The sequence below is a fragment of the Tachysurus fulvidraco genome, chromosome 4 (genome assembly GCF_022655615.1).
Source record: "Tachysurus fulvidraco isolate hzauxx_2018 chromosome 4, HZAU_PFXX_2.0, whole genome shotgun sequence".
Lineage (NCBI taxonomy): Eukaryota > Metazoa > Chordata > Actinopteri > Siluriformes > Bagridae > Tachysurus > Tachysurus fulvidraco.
This window is the reverse complement of record NC_062521.1, coordinates 20649411-20666386: the sequence shown is the minus strand read 5'-3', so window position 1 is coordinate 20666386 and position 16976 is coordinate 20649411. Positions and strand designations below refer to the sequence as shown.

At 37.0% G+C, this 16976-nt stretch overlaps 2 protein-coding genes across 2 annotated transcripts in view; one reads left to right on the top strand and one right to left on the bottom strand.

Annotated features, from left to right (window-relative positions):
- LOC113661020 (kynurenine 3-monooxygenase) overlaps positions 1-10588 on the top strand; it is a 20618-nt gene extending 10030 nt beyond the window's left edge. The window contains exons 7-16 of the mRNA XM_027174920.2: positions 108-195; positions 272-437; positions 1128-1199; positions 2885-3006; positions 4389-4536; positions 4971-5028; positions 5314-5396; positions 9486-9587; positions 9684-9743; positions 10305-10588. Coding sequence (XP_027030721.1) covers positions 108-195; positions 272-437; positions 1128-1199; positions 2885-3006; positions 4389-4536; positions 4971-5028; positions 5314-5396; positions 9486-9587; positions 9684-9743; positions 10305-10451 — 1046 coding nt within the window. The 3' untranslated portion in view covers positions 10452-10588. The remainder of the gene's footprint in view (positions 1-107; positions 196-271; positions 438-1127; positions 1200-2884; positions 3007-4388; positions 4537-4970; positions 5029-5313; positions 5397-9485; positions 9588-9683; positions 9744-10304) is intronic.
- opn3 (opsin 3) lies at positions 5919-16976 on the bottom strand. The gene is made up of 4 exons (XM_027174921.2): positions 16546-16976; positions 13587-13906; positions 13025-13276; positions 5919-12846 (listed from the first exon to the last, which is right to left on the bottom strand). The coding sequence occupies exons 1-4, from the start codon at positions 16862-16864 to the stop codon at positions 12580-12582; spliced, it is 1158 nt and encodes a 385-aa protein (XP_027030722.2). The 5' UTR covers positions 16865-16976; the 3' UTR covers positions 5919-12579.

Sequence of the window (16976 nt, the reverse complement as noted above, 5' to 3'; positions counted from 1 at the left end):
TAAAACTTATACACATGAGGCAAGGGTGTGTTACTGAGACGTTTGTTGAATTGTCATGTACAGTACAATGAGCAAAACCTGTATTGACAAATATTCTTTCTCTCCAGCGGCTGAAACATATCCAAACACACAACTGAACTTTAACCATAAACTGCTTGACTGGAGTCCAGAAACAGGGACCATGACCTTTCTTGGGTAAACAGTCTCTTTTTTCTTTTCACATAAATTTGTTTGTTTTAAATGAAATTTTTGCTATGTTGTCTCTTTGTAGGTGTGATGGTGCTGAAAAGGAGATCCAGGCAGATCTCATAGTGGGCTGCGACGGTGCCTTCTCTGCCACAAGAAAGCAGTTTTTACGTCGCAGTCGCTTTGATTACAGCCAGACCTACATCCCACATGGATACCTTGAGCTCACTATGCCTCCAAGAAATGGTGATGTAAGTGATGGCAACCCTCTCAGACCCTAAAATTACACCCTATAATTGTCAATTGGCATTAAAGTCTCTCCATTTGTAAACACCCCTTCTCACTGTAGACTGGTAAATTTCAATTTGTTTGGAGAATGGCCTTTAAACCCTTCCCAGAATAATGAGCAACAACATTTTCTTCTCTGAAGTCATTTTTTCTTAGCACAATGTAGACACACGCCTGAGTTTTTTAGAACACCAAACTGTCAAAGGTTTCATGTTATTATACTAAAGTTTTAACCTACCGTATTTTCCGCACTATAAGGCGCACCTAAGAGCCTTAGATTTTCTCAAAAATCGGTTCAATACGGTAATATCTGAGTATTGTGTAAAACTAAGTTGTTCAAAAATAACATGTGATATTGAACCTAAACATTCTAAAGAACCTTAAAGTTCCCATAGGACCCTAAAGTCCTATGCTGTAATTAGATTAGATTAGATTAGATTAGATTCAACTTTATTTTCATTGTGCATGGTACAATGACAATAATGGTTAATGGTATCATAGTGTCAGTGTATATTTGGTATCTACAGTGTAGTATTTATTCCCTTTATCAAATGTTCACATCATTGTGTTAAACATTTGCATTTTTATAGTTATGAAGGCAATTGCCTTTTCTATGTACAGTGTACCCCATTAATCTTTGTCTTTATCCTCAGTTTGCAATGGAGCCCAATTTTCTTCATATCTGGCCTAGGAACACATTTATGATGATTGCTCTCCCAAACATGGTAAGTGTAGATCATATGTCACATTTAGGAGGTTATACACTCTCTTTTTTTTTCAAGTTTTACATGAGGTAATTTTGATCACTAACGTATAGTTATACATAGTCTTTTACATTGTTCCTGGTGATCTGATGTGCTAAATCCAGGTACTGTATACCAAGTGATTGAACCTGATTAAGATTGAATAAAAAGGTCTACTCTCTAAATAGGATTCGAAATTATATCAGTACTACACAAAAAGGAACATAAAGATGTCAGCAAGAAAACAAGTAACCATGAAATTTTCATGGTTTTACCATGTAAACAAAAGCACCTTAAAATGATGTTATGTAAATTTATGATGAGTCTGCCTTTAGTTCTCAAAACCTGCAAGAATTAAATGCTGGGGTCATAGATACTTGAGGATACTCCAAAAACCTTTCTTGCTACATTATTATTATTATTATTATTATTATTATTATTATTATTATTATTATTATTATTATTATTATTTTCCAGTTGCAAATACACTTAAGAGTTCCTATTGGGATCACAAGGATATGTAAGGAATAACAAAATAACGATTGGAAATCCCTATGTATACTAAAGAAACAATAATGCATTAAAGGTCTCCGTTGTTTGAAAGCCAATGTTGACATTTGAAATCCTCAAAACAAACAAGTAACCCCAAAAGTAACCCCAAAAGTAACCCCTAACCCAAATGAGTCCCACCCCTGTATTGATAGCTCCGCCCACACATATATACGTAACCCAGGCAAAAGAAAGAAATGTGTCTTTATCATAGCTGAAGGAAAGAACAATATGATTGCAGATAAACAAACAAGCTAAATTGACACACAAGAATAATCATGCAAAGGACGGCAAATACAGTATTAGTTCTGTGAAACAAAGCAAAACCAACGTTACTCACCACTCACGGATAAAAGCGGAAAAAGGTTTACGATAAGGCAAGAAGCAGGACCCATGTTAATATAGGATCAGCTTTCCAGCACTGATCCTATATTAACATGGGTCCTGCTTCTTGCCTTATCGTAAGCCTTTTTTCGCTTTCCGTTTTTATCTGCCATGTCAATGTTTCCATCGCTTTCGGCTAATGTCACTGACATTGAACGCACTGAACGCACTGAACACTCTCTCTGCTGCATATTAAGACACGCCCCTTTCTGCTCGTTGACTACACGTTTGTTTTGTTTGTCGGCCCGACTCAGTTTTCTGAAGCATTTCTCAAACATCGTGCACCTCACCTTTAATATTAAGCTCTCGTTTGTTTCAGCTAGATCTGCCTGTAATATAATAACACGCCTTTCGCACTGGTCACTTAACACTAGTTTGCACATGATCATGTATATACTATAGATCTAAATTATATATAACATACCATTATCAGCATTCCATCCCATTCATTGCATATATATGTATATTTTCTCTCTTTACATTGCACCTACATTTTACATATTCATTATTAGTGTATTTCTTCTTACTATTTACAGTCGTAAAACACATTTCGTAAAACTACGTCATACCACGTATGTTTATGTATGTGACAAATAAAATGTTATACAAAAATAATGCACACCCACAGACCAATCAGGTTTAAGGATTAAACAATTTGAACATGAAACATGTACTGTGCTTGCTATTAATACTCCAATCAAAGACCCTAGAGTGTTTTATCATGTGTTTTAAAGGACAAGACCTTCACCTGCACCCTCTTCATGCCATTTGAGGAGTTTGAGAAGATTACCACAGAGGATGAGCTGCTGAACTTCTTTCAGAAATACTTTCCAGATTCCATCCCACTCTTAGGAGTGTAAGAAATTTTCAATCTCTATTTCTCCTTTATTTTGCAGTCTGAATTGTATTGCACAGTACAGCCTTTTTTTTACCGTCCCTATTTGTGCATTCATGCAGCAATTCCAAGCTTGCTGTCTGTGAAGTGTGAAATTGCAGGTCAGCAGATGTGCTGCACAGTTATAAGTTTTTAATTTGAGAAGTACAGGATGCATCAGGTTACTGAAGATGTGGAAGCTGTTAAACTGTGCAAGGCTTTTGAATCCAGTGAGGGAAGAAACTTTAAGAAAACTTTAAAAAAATCTTTAACTTTAAAAAAATCTGTGCTCTGCTGTTTGAAGTCTATGGGATATTCATTTTCTTCTGCAATGCAGATTTAGGTTATGTCTGTTATAACCATCTCCTGTTAAACCCATTACACTGAAGTTCCAAATTTTAGAAACAATTTCCTGCATTATGTTGTATTTCACCATAATAAAATCACTAGATTAGATTTTGCATCAAAAAATGATTTGAGATTTGTTGCTATTATTATGAATTGTAAATTTAGAAATTATAGATAAAGACAATTTTTTGTGGATTTTGGTCAATGGAATTTTTTTTAGGTGGGTAATTTAATATTGACTCACATCTCAGAGGATCTCAGCACAATGGGCTTCACTGATATTAAATATTTTATTATACTTATAAATATTTAATTTCACTTATAAATATTTTATTATATTAGAGTTGTGTGTAAAGATTTTCACAGTCCAAACTGAACCAAACTTTTCTGCCAGATATGTAAAAGTAAAAAAATACTTTGATTCAAAATTTTGATTAGTTTTTGTTTATATGCTTCAGCAAATAATTTACTGAAATCTGTTCATCTCGAAATACAAGGCCCAATATATATATATATATATATATATATATATATATATATATATATATATATATATATATATATATATTATTATTATTATTATTATTATTATTATTATTAAAAAGTAGAGAACTATCAATTTTTATTTAAAATTAAAGTTAATTACAAAATTAATTTGTAATGTACATGAAAATGCAAAAATCCTCAAACCGGTTCTCTGATATTTCTCTACCTAAACCTAAATTAAATTTAATAAAAAAAACAAAAAAAAAAACACACACACAGTTCATGAGTTGAATGAACCGTTGCTGCACAGTGACCAGGAGTAATGATGACAAAATTACATAAGCAGTGTGAACTTGGGTCAGCAAATACGGTTAACTAATTGTGTGGTGTGTATACACGTATACACGTGCTGGATTTTACAGCAGTTATGCACAGCTGTAGCATTTTTTCTGTTCACTTATTGAAATGAATTTAGATAAAACTAGGAAGTGAGGTTGCCAGTTCTTATCTCTATGCATTGTGTTTTTCAGTGATGCTCTAAAGAGGGATTTTTTCCAACTGCCTGCTCAGGCCATGGTGTCAGTGAAGTGCTCTCCTTATCATTTGAACGACAAATGTGTTTTAATGGGGGACGCTGCTCATGCTGTGGTGCCATTTTATGGCCAGGGCATGAATGCAGTGAGTATAAATGAGAAGAGTGGGAATTATGAGGCCATAGTGATGGATTTCTGCTGCCATTTTAATTTTCTGATTTTTGTATAATACATAAGCTGTTTTTGAACCATAGTCTGATTACAAATCAAAATATTTTTAGTATAGTGCCAAGGAAGGATCATAAAAATCAAAGTTGTACAGTGTAACCTGTAATTTTCTGTGTAGAGGCCAGAGTATGTTCATGAATTTGCTATTGTCATACTGGATTTATAATGTATAAACTACTTAATAGGTGGAAATTATTTTAAATGTGGCATGCACTACATAATCCAGAATTCTGAATAATTCAGAAACATGATATAAAATCTAATATAAAAAAGATTCAATTATGAAGCATTCTGCCACAAAAGCGTTTAATCTGTAACTGCCTGAGTTTTTTTTCTACCTTTGTGTCTTAGGGCTTTGAAGACTGCCTTGTTTTCGATGAGATTCTGGATCAGTTAAATGAAGATCTTTGTAAGTCTGTGTCATTGTGCTTTATCACAATCTGCAGTTTTTTAATAACAGTGAAGAACATTCACTCTCCACTATTCACATTCACAGTAATTTAAAATATATAAGCTTGTGTTGGAATAAAAGCTTCACTTACTGTGTAGACTTCACTTATTTACACATTAATCACATTGTCAGCCTCATCTAAGTTGCATTATAATTGTAGTTGTTACCAAGAACAGATCTTAGCGATTCTGTTTGACAGAGTAACAGTAAGGGGTTATTTATATATACATGTATTTTTGACAGCTGCTGTTCTCCCGGAGTACACACGAGTTCGTGTACCTGATGACCACGCCATAGCTGATTTGGCTATGTACAATTATGTAGAGGTAATTTATTTTATTACAAATATAGTGTGGCTTATATTTGGAGTATAGCTTGTATACACATGTAATACTACATGGATGATACTAACAAATTTACAGTAAATAATAATACAGTTTTGTCCTATTATCTATTGATGTTTCCTGGGTTTGAAATATTTATATTCAGTGTAGAATTTCTCCTCAAATCCACCGTCTTTATTAATCCATGGACATCACAGAATATAGGCTTTCTTTTTTAAAGTTTATAAAAAACATATAAAGATTGAAATATTTTAGTATTTTAGACCTGCTAACATGTGGAATAGCACAGTAGCAGACAGTCCAGCTTAAAGGGGTAGACATTATAACCCCTGCCCCCTACAGAGGCAGCTATACATATGAAAAAAAGGGGCTACCAACTACTAATTGAGAGATTTCTGAATGAAATTACACTTTTTAAGGTTGAGGGTAAGACCTGAAAACTTGCTGAAGATGTTGAAGATGGTCTTGCTTATTCTTGGAGAAAACCACATCATCATCAATGTAAACCATACAACATTTACCTTTTAATTCCCGTAATACATGTTCCATAAGTCTCTGAAAGGAAGCTGCTGCATTTTTTAACCCAAAAGGAATACGCAGAAATTCATATAGCCCTGAAGATGTAGTAAAGGCTGTCTTTTGAACGCTATCTGCTTCCATTTCCAGTTGCCAATAGCCACTCCTTAAGTCAAGTGTTGTGAAAACAGCTGCCCCATGTAATGACTCCAAGATGTCCTGTATCTGTGGCGTAGGGTAGGCATCAAGGTACGTTTTGGCATTCAAACCACGATCGTCAACACAGAGTCTGGAGCCTCCATCTTTCTTCTGTACCACTACCACGGGCGCTGCCCATGGATAGCTAGATGGTCGAATGATTTTCTTTTCTAGGAGTTCCTGGATTTGACTCTCAACAAAACTCTGCTTCTCAATGGAAATCTTGTATGCTTTCTTTCTAACAGGACGTTCATCTGTGGTAATAATACGATGTTTGACTACATCTGTCTGTCTGATCTCCTGGTTACAAACAGTAGGCCAACTTAACATCAGACTTTTCAACTCTCGCTGTGTCTGTGTATCAGTGTCTGCCTGTTCGACTAGTTGGCATATAGACTGAAAGACTTCATCACTGCAGGACGTTAGAGGTATAGCAAGGTAGAAGTGCACAGAAGAATAAGTGTCCCGATGGAGGAATGGAAAGGTCTCTGGTGCTTCAGAGCCCTCCGTAGAAGTAAAAGAATACCGGGCCTTATTAAAGTCGGTCAGTGTCATTCATTATATACAATGTCAAATCGACTGGACGACCCTGTACTTTACTCTTCCAAACGATTTTCCCAACCGCTACTTGTCGTTGCCCATTGGCAAGAAAGAAAGCTTGACCTCCACTTGGTAAGTATGTTGCTCTTCTACTTAACTGGTTCCAACATGACTTTTGAATTAATGATAAAGTACCGCCAGTGTCCACCATCGCAGTCAAATCTGTGTCTTGCAGTGTTGTTGGAATAATAAGATTTTTGAAGTGCTGTACAGTATGTTGGCAAGTTTGGACCACTCTAGTGTTAGCAGTGATTGTTCTGCGTTGTGGATCATTCACGGAAGGATTTCTTTTCTTCTGCTCATCCACATTGACTTGAGTCCAGTATCTCTTTGACTCATCAAAATCTCTTTCTATCTGCGTACCCACTCTTACGAGTTCTCCTACATCTTTAATATTTCCGTGTAGCAAGCTAGCAAGCCGTGGATTACAGTTGCGCAAGATAGCCTGTACGATTTCTCTCTCTGACATCTGCTTCTTCCATCTCAGGCAAAGAGCTCGATAATGAAAAGCAAAATCTCTGAAGCTTTCCCTTGCCCCTTGTCTTCTCTCCATCAGCTTCCTCACTGCCACCTCTTCATAATGATCACCTAGATATGATTGCAGAAATAACTCTTTAAAATGTCTCCAGTTATGGACATTCTTCCTCTCAGCCATCCACCAATCTTTAGCAGTGCTTTTAAGGACAGCCGTTAAAGAAGACAAAATTTCATTATCCTTCAAAGGCCGAATAGCAAAGTACTCCTCACACCGTTCAATGAATAGGATAGGGTCTTCTTCTGGGACTGTTGCTGAAACTGGGGAACTCGAGTTTGACTGGCGGAACATACGGATTTACAGATGAATTGCCCATGACTGGGAGAGTATTAGACGGAAGACTGTAGGTTTGATCTTTCAGTGCTACGCGAACAGTATTAGTATTCGTGGGTTGAACTGGAGTGGATGTTGAAGGCAGAAGAGATTGTAATCTCTGTTCAAGTTGGTGGTCTCTCTTAAAACAATCCAGTACCGACTGACCAAGATCCTGAATAAGGAGCTCCAAATACTTTCCCACTCTATTGCATTCACGGTCTATGCGGTATAACAATTTGTCTTCAGTGGCTTTGCGTTGTGACTCAAAATCAGTGATGGTAACCTGTTCACTCACCCGTTGATTGATGCTGGTGAGCCGCTCGTCAAGAGAGGCGAAGTGTTCCGTGAGCCTTTCTAGCATAACCGACACGTCAATGGAAGTGTTAGGTGCATTTTCCTCAACGTTGTCTGGTGGAGGTGGTGGGGCAAAACCTGGTCGTCTGGAAGGAAATTCCCCCCAATAACTTCCTCATTCTCCTCCTCTGAATCAAATATACAAGTCACTGAAAGTATTAATCAGCTGCCGTAGTGGTTCTCTGGGCATGCTGAATGGTACAGATGAAAAATCTGGATCGGGTACGGACTCATCCCCACCTAAAGCTTCCTGACTAGCCATATCGTTGTGTTTGGGCTTTTTTTTGTGACAATCACTGGGAAATTTTTGAAACTAGATTTCTTACGTTGGTCAAGTCCCTGTTCCAATTATATAACCCCTGCCCCCTACAGAGGCAGGTAGCTATACATATGAAAAAAGGGGTGGGGCTACCAACTACTAATTTTACAAAGATGTTAATGTATTTCCCAGGAATTACGACAAACAACAATGTATAAAATTAGGTTTTTAAATCCTTTTATAATATCAGGTTTCAGACAAGAATGATTATGACCAAAAAAAAAACAATGGAACATGAGAGTTCAAAGTTATAGACAAACAACTCTTTGAATATTGGCAGCAGAGGATGGTTACACCAGTCAGTCAATGTTTCATATCAGAAAATCCAATCCCTATTATGATGAAAACCCTGCATATGCAAATGTTCAAGTAATCCACATTTAACAGCCCACAAAGTCAGATCCTTGTACTTGTGGTACCGATCATCCTCAAAGCAAAAGCACCACTAGCGCTTCATTGGGAAATGTTCTTGTGGTCCATGAAAGTAGAGCCTTTACAATTCATGTAGATCCCAACAGAATGTATAGTAGCATACAAAAAGTCCATAAAATTGAACTGGAAACAAAGTTTCTCAATCAGGACTCCAAAAGCAATAATTCGAAAGGAACTAGAGCAAAACCACGCTTCCCTCTTCCAAACAAATCTCCCTTCTTCTACTCTACTACCTGGTTAAATACTTGGGGTTTGTGACCTCAGCTGCCCCCTAGTGGAGAGTAGGAAACCCAGGTAACAGTTAAACCTGTTACAACATTAGTATGGGGACATGATTGTAAATTTGTAAGAACATACAAAAGCAAAATCAGATACATATTAAATGCGGTTATGGATATTAGTAGATGTTTTAAATATATACACAGTGGATAGAAAAAGTCTACACGCCTATTTAAAAATTACAGGTAAAAAAAAAAAGAAATCATGTTGGATCTTTTTTCATGTTGAATGTGATAACCAACAAAATTCAAGTGAAAAACCTAGAGAAACATTTTACGGGAAAAACGAAACATTTGAAACTTACGGTAATCTCTTAGCATTAGTGTGCACACCCTTGAATGGTTGTTATATCACATTCAAGGTAGAAAAACTTCTGACATGATTTAACTGGTATTCAATTTTATTGTTTGCATTACAAAAGCCAGCAAATTAACAGGGATGTGCAATTGTATGTTTTTGTTGTAATGCTTTGAATAAAACATCTTGCTATTGAGCATTTTAACAGTTCTTTTTTGTGTCTTAGATGCGAGCACATGTAAACTCCAAGTACTTCCTGTTCCGTAAATATCTGGACAATGCACTACATTTTATAATGCCAAGAACAATAATCCCATTATACACAATGGTAAGTCATTTTGTGCTTAAACTTTTCCTTGGTTCCAAACCTTACAGTTTGTCTGTTTAATGAACAAAAATAACCTTTGAGCTTGTTTGTTCTCAGGTCACCTTCACACGAACACGCTACCATCAAGCAGTGATCCATTGGAAATGGCAGAACAAGGTGGTAGAACAAACTCTAAACCATTCAAAAGTGTGTGTGTGCTTGTGTGTGTGTGTGTGTGTGTGGGTGGGTGGTTGTTTGTGTGTGTGTGTGTGAGGGGGGGTGTTTGTGTGGTTGTGTGTGTGTTTGCGTGTGTGTGTGTGTGTGTGTGTGTGTGTGTGTGTGTGTGTGTGTGTGTGTGTGTGTGTGTGTGTGTGTGAAACTGACAGTTGTGTCCAAGCAACTAGAAAGACTGAGAATATCAGACATCCTTTTGAACAGAAATGTCAGTTTGCCACATGGTATTTGCCTTTAATGCCTAAATTTGCCTTTAATGCCTCATCACTAAACTCAGTTATTATTAAAAATTTGTCCATTACCCAAAAACGAACAAAAAGTATTATTAGCTTAATATTATCTGCTGATAGAACAAAGCCTTTGTCGTCTTATATTGATTGTACTCAAATCTTTTAGTAAGAAATATTACATAAATCTTTGCTTATGTTTTCACTTACTTTTTTGAAAAGCAATAAGAAAAATCTGATACGTCATGGCATTAAATTGGTCCTTGTTTTTTTGCAGGCGATAACTCAGGGCCTGTTGCTTTGGGGGACAGTGTCCACAGTGGGAGCGACTTATTTGCTAATAAGATACTTTCCCAAAAAGCCCAGCATCACTGTGGAGCAGCTATGGAGCAAACTTCTAGCTCTTAACTGGTTCCAAAACTAAGATTTTCCCAAGAGAACCTTGAAGATATTTTAAGATGTCTCCATCATCCTCCATACTTTTTTGCCCATCCATAATTCCAATGAATACTTTCAGATCCTGTGATCTCCTTAACCTCATTAAAATTTAATTTCAGCAAATCATTGTTACTATTACATCCAACAATTCCTTATGTGTTTAAACAGAGGGCTGGAACAGAACAAGAGGGCTGGATTGGGTTTAATCTTGTTAAATAACAGTAATTCTTATTAGACAAATTAATTATAAATCAGTGAACATAATTAAAGAAATAATGTCACGTTTTTCTGACCAGACAGGACTCAAATTATAGTTACATATTTTTGTTTTATTTTTAATGGCATGAATAAGCATTAGAGTTGGCTGTGGTGGTTAAGGTTGAAGCTCTTTCTTAGTGATTAGGAAGCTGGCGAGGTCAAATTGCTGTAATGCTCTTGAGCAACGCTTGAGAAAGACCCTTAATATTTACCTGCATACACATGGATTGAATAGGTAATATCTTTTACATAAAAGGTGTTTGCAAATTGAAAATGTACTTCAATGTTTGAATGAAATTGAACTATCCATTTGCTATCTAAAAATGTAATTCTGGAATTTTGTTCAACTTACAGTACTACTGTATGTCTGATTTTGTTTTACTTATTACATTTACACTTATGCCACTTGGAAGACGGCCTTATCCAGAGCAACCCACAGAAGTAATGCTGTCATTTCAGATTTACAATACATTTCCTAATGTCCGTACGATTTATTTGTGCTGTGTTGCTTTCTTCTTATGTGGTATATATGTACAGTACGACTATAACACTTTACATCTCTGCCGCATCATTTGCACTCATGTATAGTCATTCTACTAACATTTTAGTAAGCAGACCTCCTCAGTTTGCTTGTTTTTATACACATACTTTTTGTGTTTGTCTAGATATGTTCCCTCAGTTGTTTATCAGTCAGAAATTGTTAAGGTCTTGGATTATTGACTGGAAAGTTGTGAGTTCAATTTCCAGGGCTATCAAGCTGCCTTTGCTTGGCCCCTGAGCAAGGCCCTTAATAATCCTAATTGCTCAGCTGTATAAATGAGATAAATGTATGAATGAAATCCCTGGAAATAAGTGCCTGCCATATGCAGGCCTGACCTTTTGGATATAAACATTATTTACATTTACTGTAACTTCCTTCTTTTCCTACTGTAGATAAGTTTATTAGATAATTGTAACGTCATTTTATGGTGTGTGCACACAAAAAAGCTGAGTCAAAGGACGTTGAAAAGATAATTCATCTTGCATAATTTTTTAACATTCCACAGTCGAGTCAAGTATCTGGTCCTTAAGACTGTGATGACTGAATCCAGGCGGGATGTGGAAAGTATTAATAACAGTGATAAGACAGCAGGTTATTTGAGGCCAGTGAAGGTGCATAAAATATAGCCTTCATTATCAAATACTCAAAATTATATGAGTGAAGTAAATATATAATTATATATTACATAAATATATATTATACGAAGCATTGTATATTATACGATGTTGCATGTGAACACTTTTGACCATAACGATCATGTAAAAGGTTTTTTTTTTTCTCACATATATGTATCAAATAAAATGGGTCATCATGATAGTATTTGAAAAGTCTGACTCTACACAATAAAGCTGTAGATATTCATTACATATATTTTGCTCTCCAAAAGTATTGGAAGAACCTTTGTACATTGAACTGTTTGTTCGAACCCACCCATCTTTCAAGTGATCAAATAATGTTGGGATGGATGTTTGTGGCTTGTTGTTACTGCAAGAAACCTGCAGTATACAAGGAAAAAGCATAACAAATGAAGAATCTAACAGCTTGGTGATGTCAGTTTGTCTCCAGCTTGCAGTTATTGTAAGCAAAGGATATGCAACCAAATATTGAGTCTTAATGTAAAAATCTATTCCAAGAGTTTTGCCCACCTAGCAATTGGGGGGTGGCCACCAAATGTGCCACATTGTTTAACACATCTAGAAAATGAAATGAAATTGAAATCTGAAATTCTCATATTCATTTTTTGAGCTCAAACCCAAATGTCTTCAGTACACAGCAAAAACTGCTGTTCCAAAAGTTTGGTGTTCTTGTAGTGGGGTCAAAGTGGACGAACTTGAATCACATTAGTCTCTGATGCCTCTCTATATTTGTAGCTAATGTCCGGTGGGTCTGTTTCATTGCTGGCAATTATGAAAACAATAGAAGAAGAGTTGAATGTCACCCTTTTCTTAGGCCTGTCATCACGGCTCTGGGACATCACTATAGGGCGTACTGGTTGGCTGGAACAGGTCAGAGGGTGATCCTTAATGCTGCACTTCAGATGGGCCAAGCGGAAGCACAGCAATTGCAACAAGCAGCGCCGAAACTAACAAAGAACAAACACACATGCAAAGGGAAAATGAGGCATAAGTGCATTCTTTGTGTACAAGACAAACTAATGTTGGCACTACAGGGTATAAACATTATCTACTGTGTGCATCATTTTATATCCTCATGCCCTGATTTCTTACTCAGTAATCTCAATTAGAGTATACTTCCTTCACCTTCCTGCTCATGAAGCAATATATAATTGGGTTATAAGCTGTGCTGGACTTGGCGAAGAATGAGGGAATGATGGCAACAGTGGGCGAGACAGCATTCTGATTGCCAAAAGCTACCAACATAGAGACCACGACATAGGGTGTCCAGCACACCAGATAACAGATAATCATCATCAGGAACATAGCAGCCAACTTCTTCTCATAGCGTAGGACCTTAATGATGTGGACTGTTTGAAGATCCTCAATGGAGCGCAACTACAGAAAGAAATGGAGAGAAAAGGGAGATTAGAATTAACAGTATGATAAACTCTATTTTATTTCACATGGTATACCTAAAGTTTTAGAAAGTCTGATTTTCACATGAATTTTGATCACTTGTATAGTGCAAAATTTGCTGCTGACATAGCTCAAAAATATTTTACAGAGTAAAAGTGTAATGAAGTGTCGGGGATGGCTGAAGCTAAATCCATTTGTGGATATTTATATTAGTTATGAGAAACAGTATACATTTGATAAAAGGTTAAAATCTAGAGACAAAGTAAATTTGACCTGCATATTTATTTACCATATGCACTGTGTACAAGATGTTTCCATAGCAGTAGGCCATGATCCCCACAGGAACAAAGAAGCAGGCAAGGAGGAAGAACAGGATGAAGGAGGCATCATTGGGGTCTTTAGAGACCCAGTCCAAAGAGCAGCCCAGTTGGTGGATCTCCAGGGTGTACCTGTTCCAGCCCAGGAGAGGAGCAACAGTCCATGCGAGTGAGTAGAGCCAGATATGTGTGATGGCTCTCCAGGCCCAGGGGAAGTCTATGACCTTGGCATGTACCACTCGAATGTAGCGTTCATATGCCAGAGCACATAGCGTCATGATGGACACGATACCTAGGATGACAAAGAAAGACCACAATGAGTTCAGCAAGAACACTAATGATTAAGAACAGTTGATTAACACTGAATATAGCCAACCACAGGCTGTGACTGCATGTTACAATGTGGAACAATCCCCCATTCAGGTTCATGGTAAAGTTGGTAGATGATTTATGTACCAGAATTCCCTCATGCCTTGGTTTCTGGATTTCACCTTATATTAAAAGATCAAACCAGCTTTCATTCTGTTCAAAGGATGTACAATTGTAAACCACTGTATGGTCTTATCATACATAATTATCTTCTGTCTGTCTGTCAAGCTTGTCTGCTTTACATGTACTGTATTCTCCTTTCCACTGTCTCTTCCCCTTGATCATTAGGGATTTATATTTATATACAAATGTTTGTATACCCGTGTTGTAACGATATCAATTGTTAATAGCAATATGCAAAAAATCTCTATGAGAAGTACACTGAAGTCATTGTGTTCTGATTGCTTTTCCTGTCAAATCAGAACACTGGGAGAACGGGTGAAAATTTCTAAAAGGTTTCTACTTCTACTTGGAACTTTTTTAGAGCTTGGTTTAAAGGTGTTGTGTTCAAAACCAAACTCCTCAATTAAACAATGAAAGAGTCTTTTAAGAATCTAGCAGTGCCATGTTTACAAGTACCTGTCTTGGAAGACCGAGTGCAAAACTCTGCCTTACATTAACATAATGGTGACGCAAATCTAGGTCATACACACACACACACACTGTCTCTGTATCTCCTTACACAGCTATTAACAAGATTTTCTGGTTTCTGTCTCCTTTGCAGCTGCTCTTTCCGAACATCAACTGATCTGCAGAGGCTGTGCAATTAAGAGCATGAGATATTTTCCTGCACACACCTTAGTTACACTGCCCTAATTACCCAGATATGTATAAATCTTACTCTAGAGACAATGTAAACATATGCAATGCATGGTAGGTGATATTGTTAATCGGTGATATCTATTTTGAAATATATTTACATTTACAGCATTTAGCAGACACCCTTCAGCATTTAGCAGATCAGTGAACTTGGGGTTAGAAATATAGACTTCAATAGACTGATTTTGCTGTATCTCTCTATGTAAAGGTTTTTTTGTTGCATTAGATGTAACCAAAATGACATCAGAAAAAAACTAAACAGCCTTGCAAAATTTACAAAAAGACAAAACAACAACTTACCAGAGAAGCTGTCAAGAGAAATGCACTAACATTAAAGAGCAGAAAGGATAATTAACAAGCACTAATTACTCTCAGCATGTGACAACTATCTCATATTTTTCACGTCTGTGTTGATTCGAAAGAAGATCAAATAAATCACTCCAAATCATATTGCAAAATGTGTTATGATCTGATTAGACCAATTTTAAAAGTACCATATCCACCATATCCACAGTGCACCATGGTGCATATTCCTTTATGGCTACTTTTCTGCTGCTAGAATAAGGGATTTTATTAATGTGGAATGTGCTAAAAATGTGGAATGTGCTAAAAATACCAGTCAATATTAGTGTACAACCTTCAGGTGTCTGCTAGTAGGCTGAAGATGAAAAGGAATTTTACCTTTCAGCACGACAGTGACCCAAAGCATACATCCAAATAACATGTACGATCAGAGATGAATCCAACAAAAAATCTTTGGGTGACCTCAAGCAGGCTGTGAACAGTAGATGCACTTACAATTTGACAGATGTAGAAGATTTTTACAAGAAAGAGTCTTGTAAAAGAGAAGAAAATATTAGTTAGAATTTAGTTTAACATTTCTGATATGATTTATCTTGGTTTAATTTTTTTTTATATCACAAAATCCTGCCATTTTTAAAGGAATGTGTACACTTTTTATATCCACTATATAGTACTGAAAATGTATTATTGGCCAATATCAGTAACAGCTGGTCAGTAATAGTAGATGGGAGGGTTAATCTAATACAAGTCAACTAGTAGAGTTGTGCTATACATGATCTCATTAATGGCATATAATAAAAATGATGTGTCGCTTTCTTCCTGGTCAGGGTCATGGTGAATCTGGATCCTTTATCAGGAAGAATGAAAACAGAAGATCTAAGAGATCTGAAGGACCCTGGAGATCTGAAGGGGCAGCATTGCCCACTTGCAGCCTTCTATTGTACAAAACCAACTTAGTATAGAGTAAGTGTAGCTCAGACACACTGCCATATCTGGGTCAAGTATGGTGGTGTGTTTTAGCCTAGTGATAAAGGTGTTGAGCTACCAATTGGAAGGTTGTGAGTTCAATCCAAGGTCCACCAGGCTGCCACTGTTGGGCCCTTGAGCAAGGCTCTTAACCCTCAATTGCTCAGTTGTATAAAAAAAATTAGTCGCTCTGTATAAGGGTCTCTGTTAAATGCTGGAAATGTAAATGTAAGTAAACTGTGCTCAGCAGTGATACTGTGGTTGCCCTTTTCCATTGATGATGAGGTAGAACAAAGCTGACAAATAATGAAGGAGGAGATGGGCTGAATGGTGAGATGGGCAGTCACTAATTGTAATCTGAGCACTAACCTAAAGATCTGCAGAATACTAGCATACTGTAAATGGGGTATGCATCTATTTCCCCATATCCTTCAAAAGTTAATAGAAAAACATGACATTATGATGAAGACTAACCGAACAGACTGTTGCTGAATCCGTCCCACACACACGTGGTGGTGTCCCAAACCCATGTGCGCTCCAGGCACGAGACTAAGGTGAAATTGGTCCCGAACACCGACACCAGCAGATCACTCACACTGATGTTCACTAGCAGTAAGTTACTGGGCGTCCGCAGCCTCTTAAACCTGTAGTAAAGTGCGAGGACGAGCAGATTGTTGCAGAAACCCAACACGCCAATGATCCCGATAGAAATGGCTAGAACTTTGTACGTCCCGACGGGAAACAGCAAGGTATCTTCGTGCATCCGCGTCCCGGTGTCGTTCAGAGGAGTCATCACAGAAGTAATTTAACGTCTTCCATTCTGATGCACCACAGCTGGAGAAACCTAGCAGAGAGTACGTGTGAAACTCCTCTCTCAGTTGTTCTTTATCATTGTCAATGCGTCC

What these genes read in the sequence shown, in the direction of transcription:
- opn3 (XM_027174921.2), bottom strand. Translation starts at nt 16,864, where the DNA reads ATGACTCCTCTGAACGACACCGGGACGCGGATGCACGAAGATACCTTG. An exon ending in ATTCAGCAACAGTCTGTTCG is followed by an intron (nt 13,907 to 16,545) that starts GTTAGTCTTCAT and finishes TTGTCATCCTAG; the next exon opens with GTATCGTGTCCATCATGACG. An exon ending in ATTGCTTCATGAGCAGGAAG is followed by an intron (nt 12,847 to 13,024) that starts GTGAAGGAAGTA and finishes GTTCTTTGTTAG; the next exon opens with TTTCGGCGCTGCTTGTTGCA.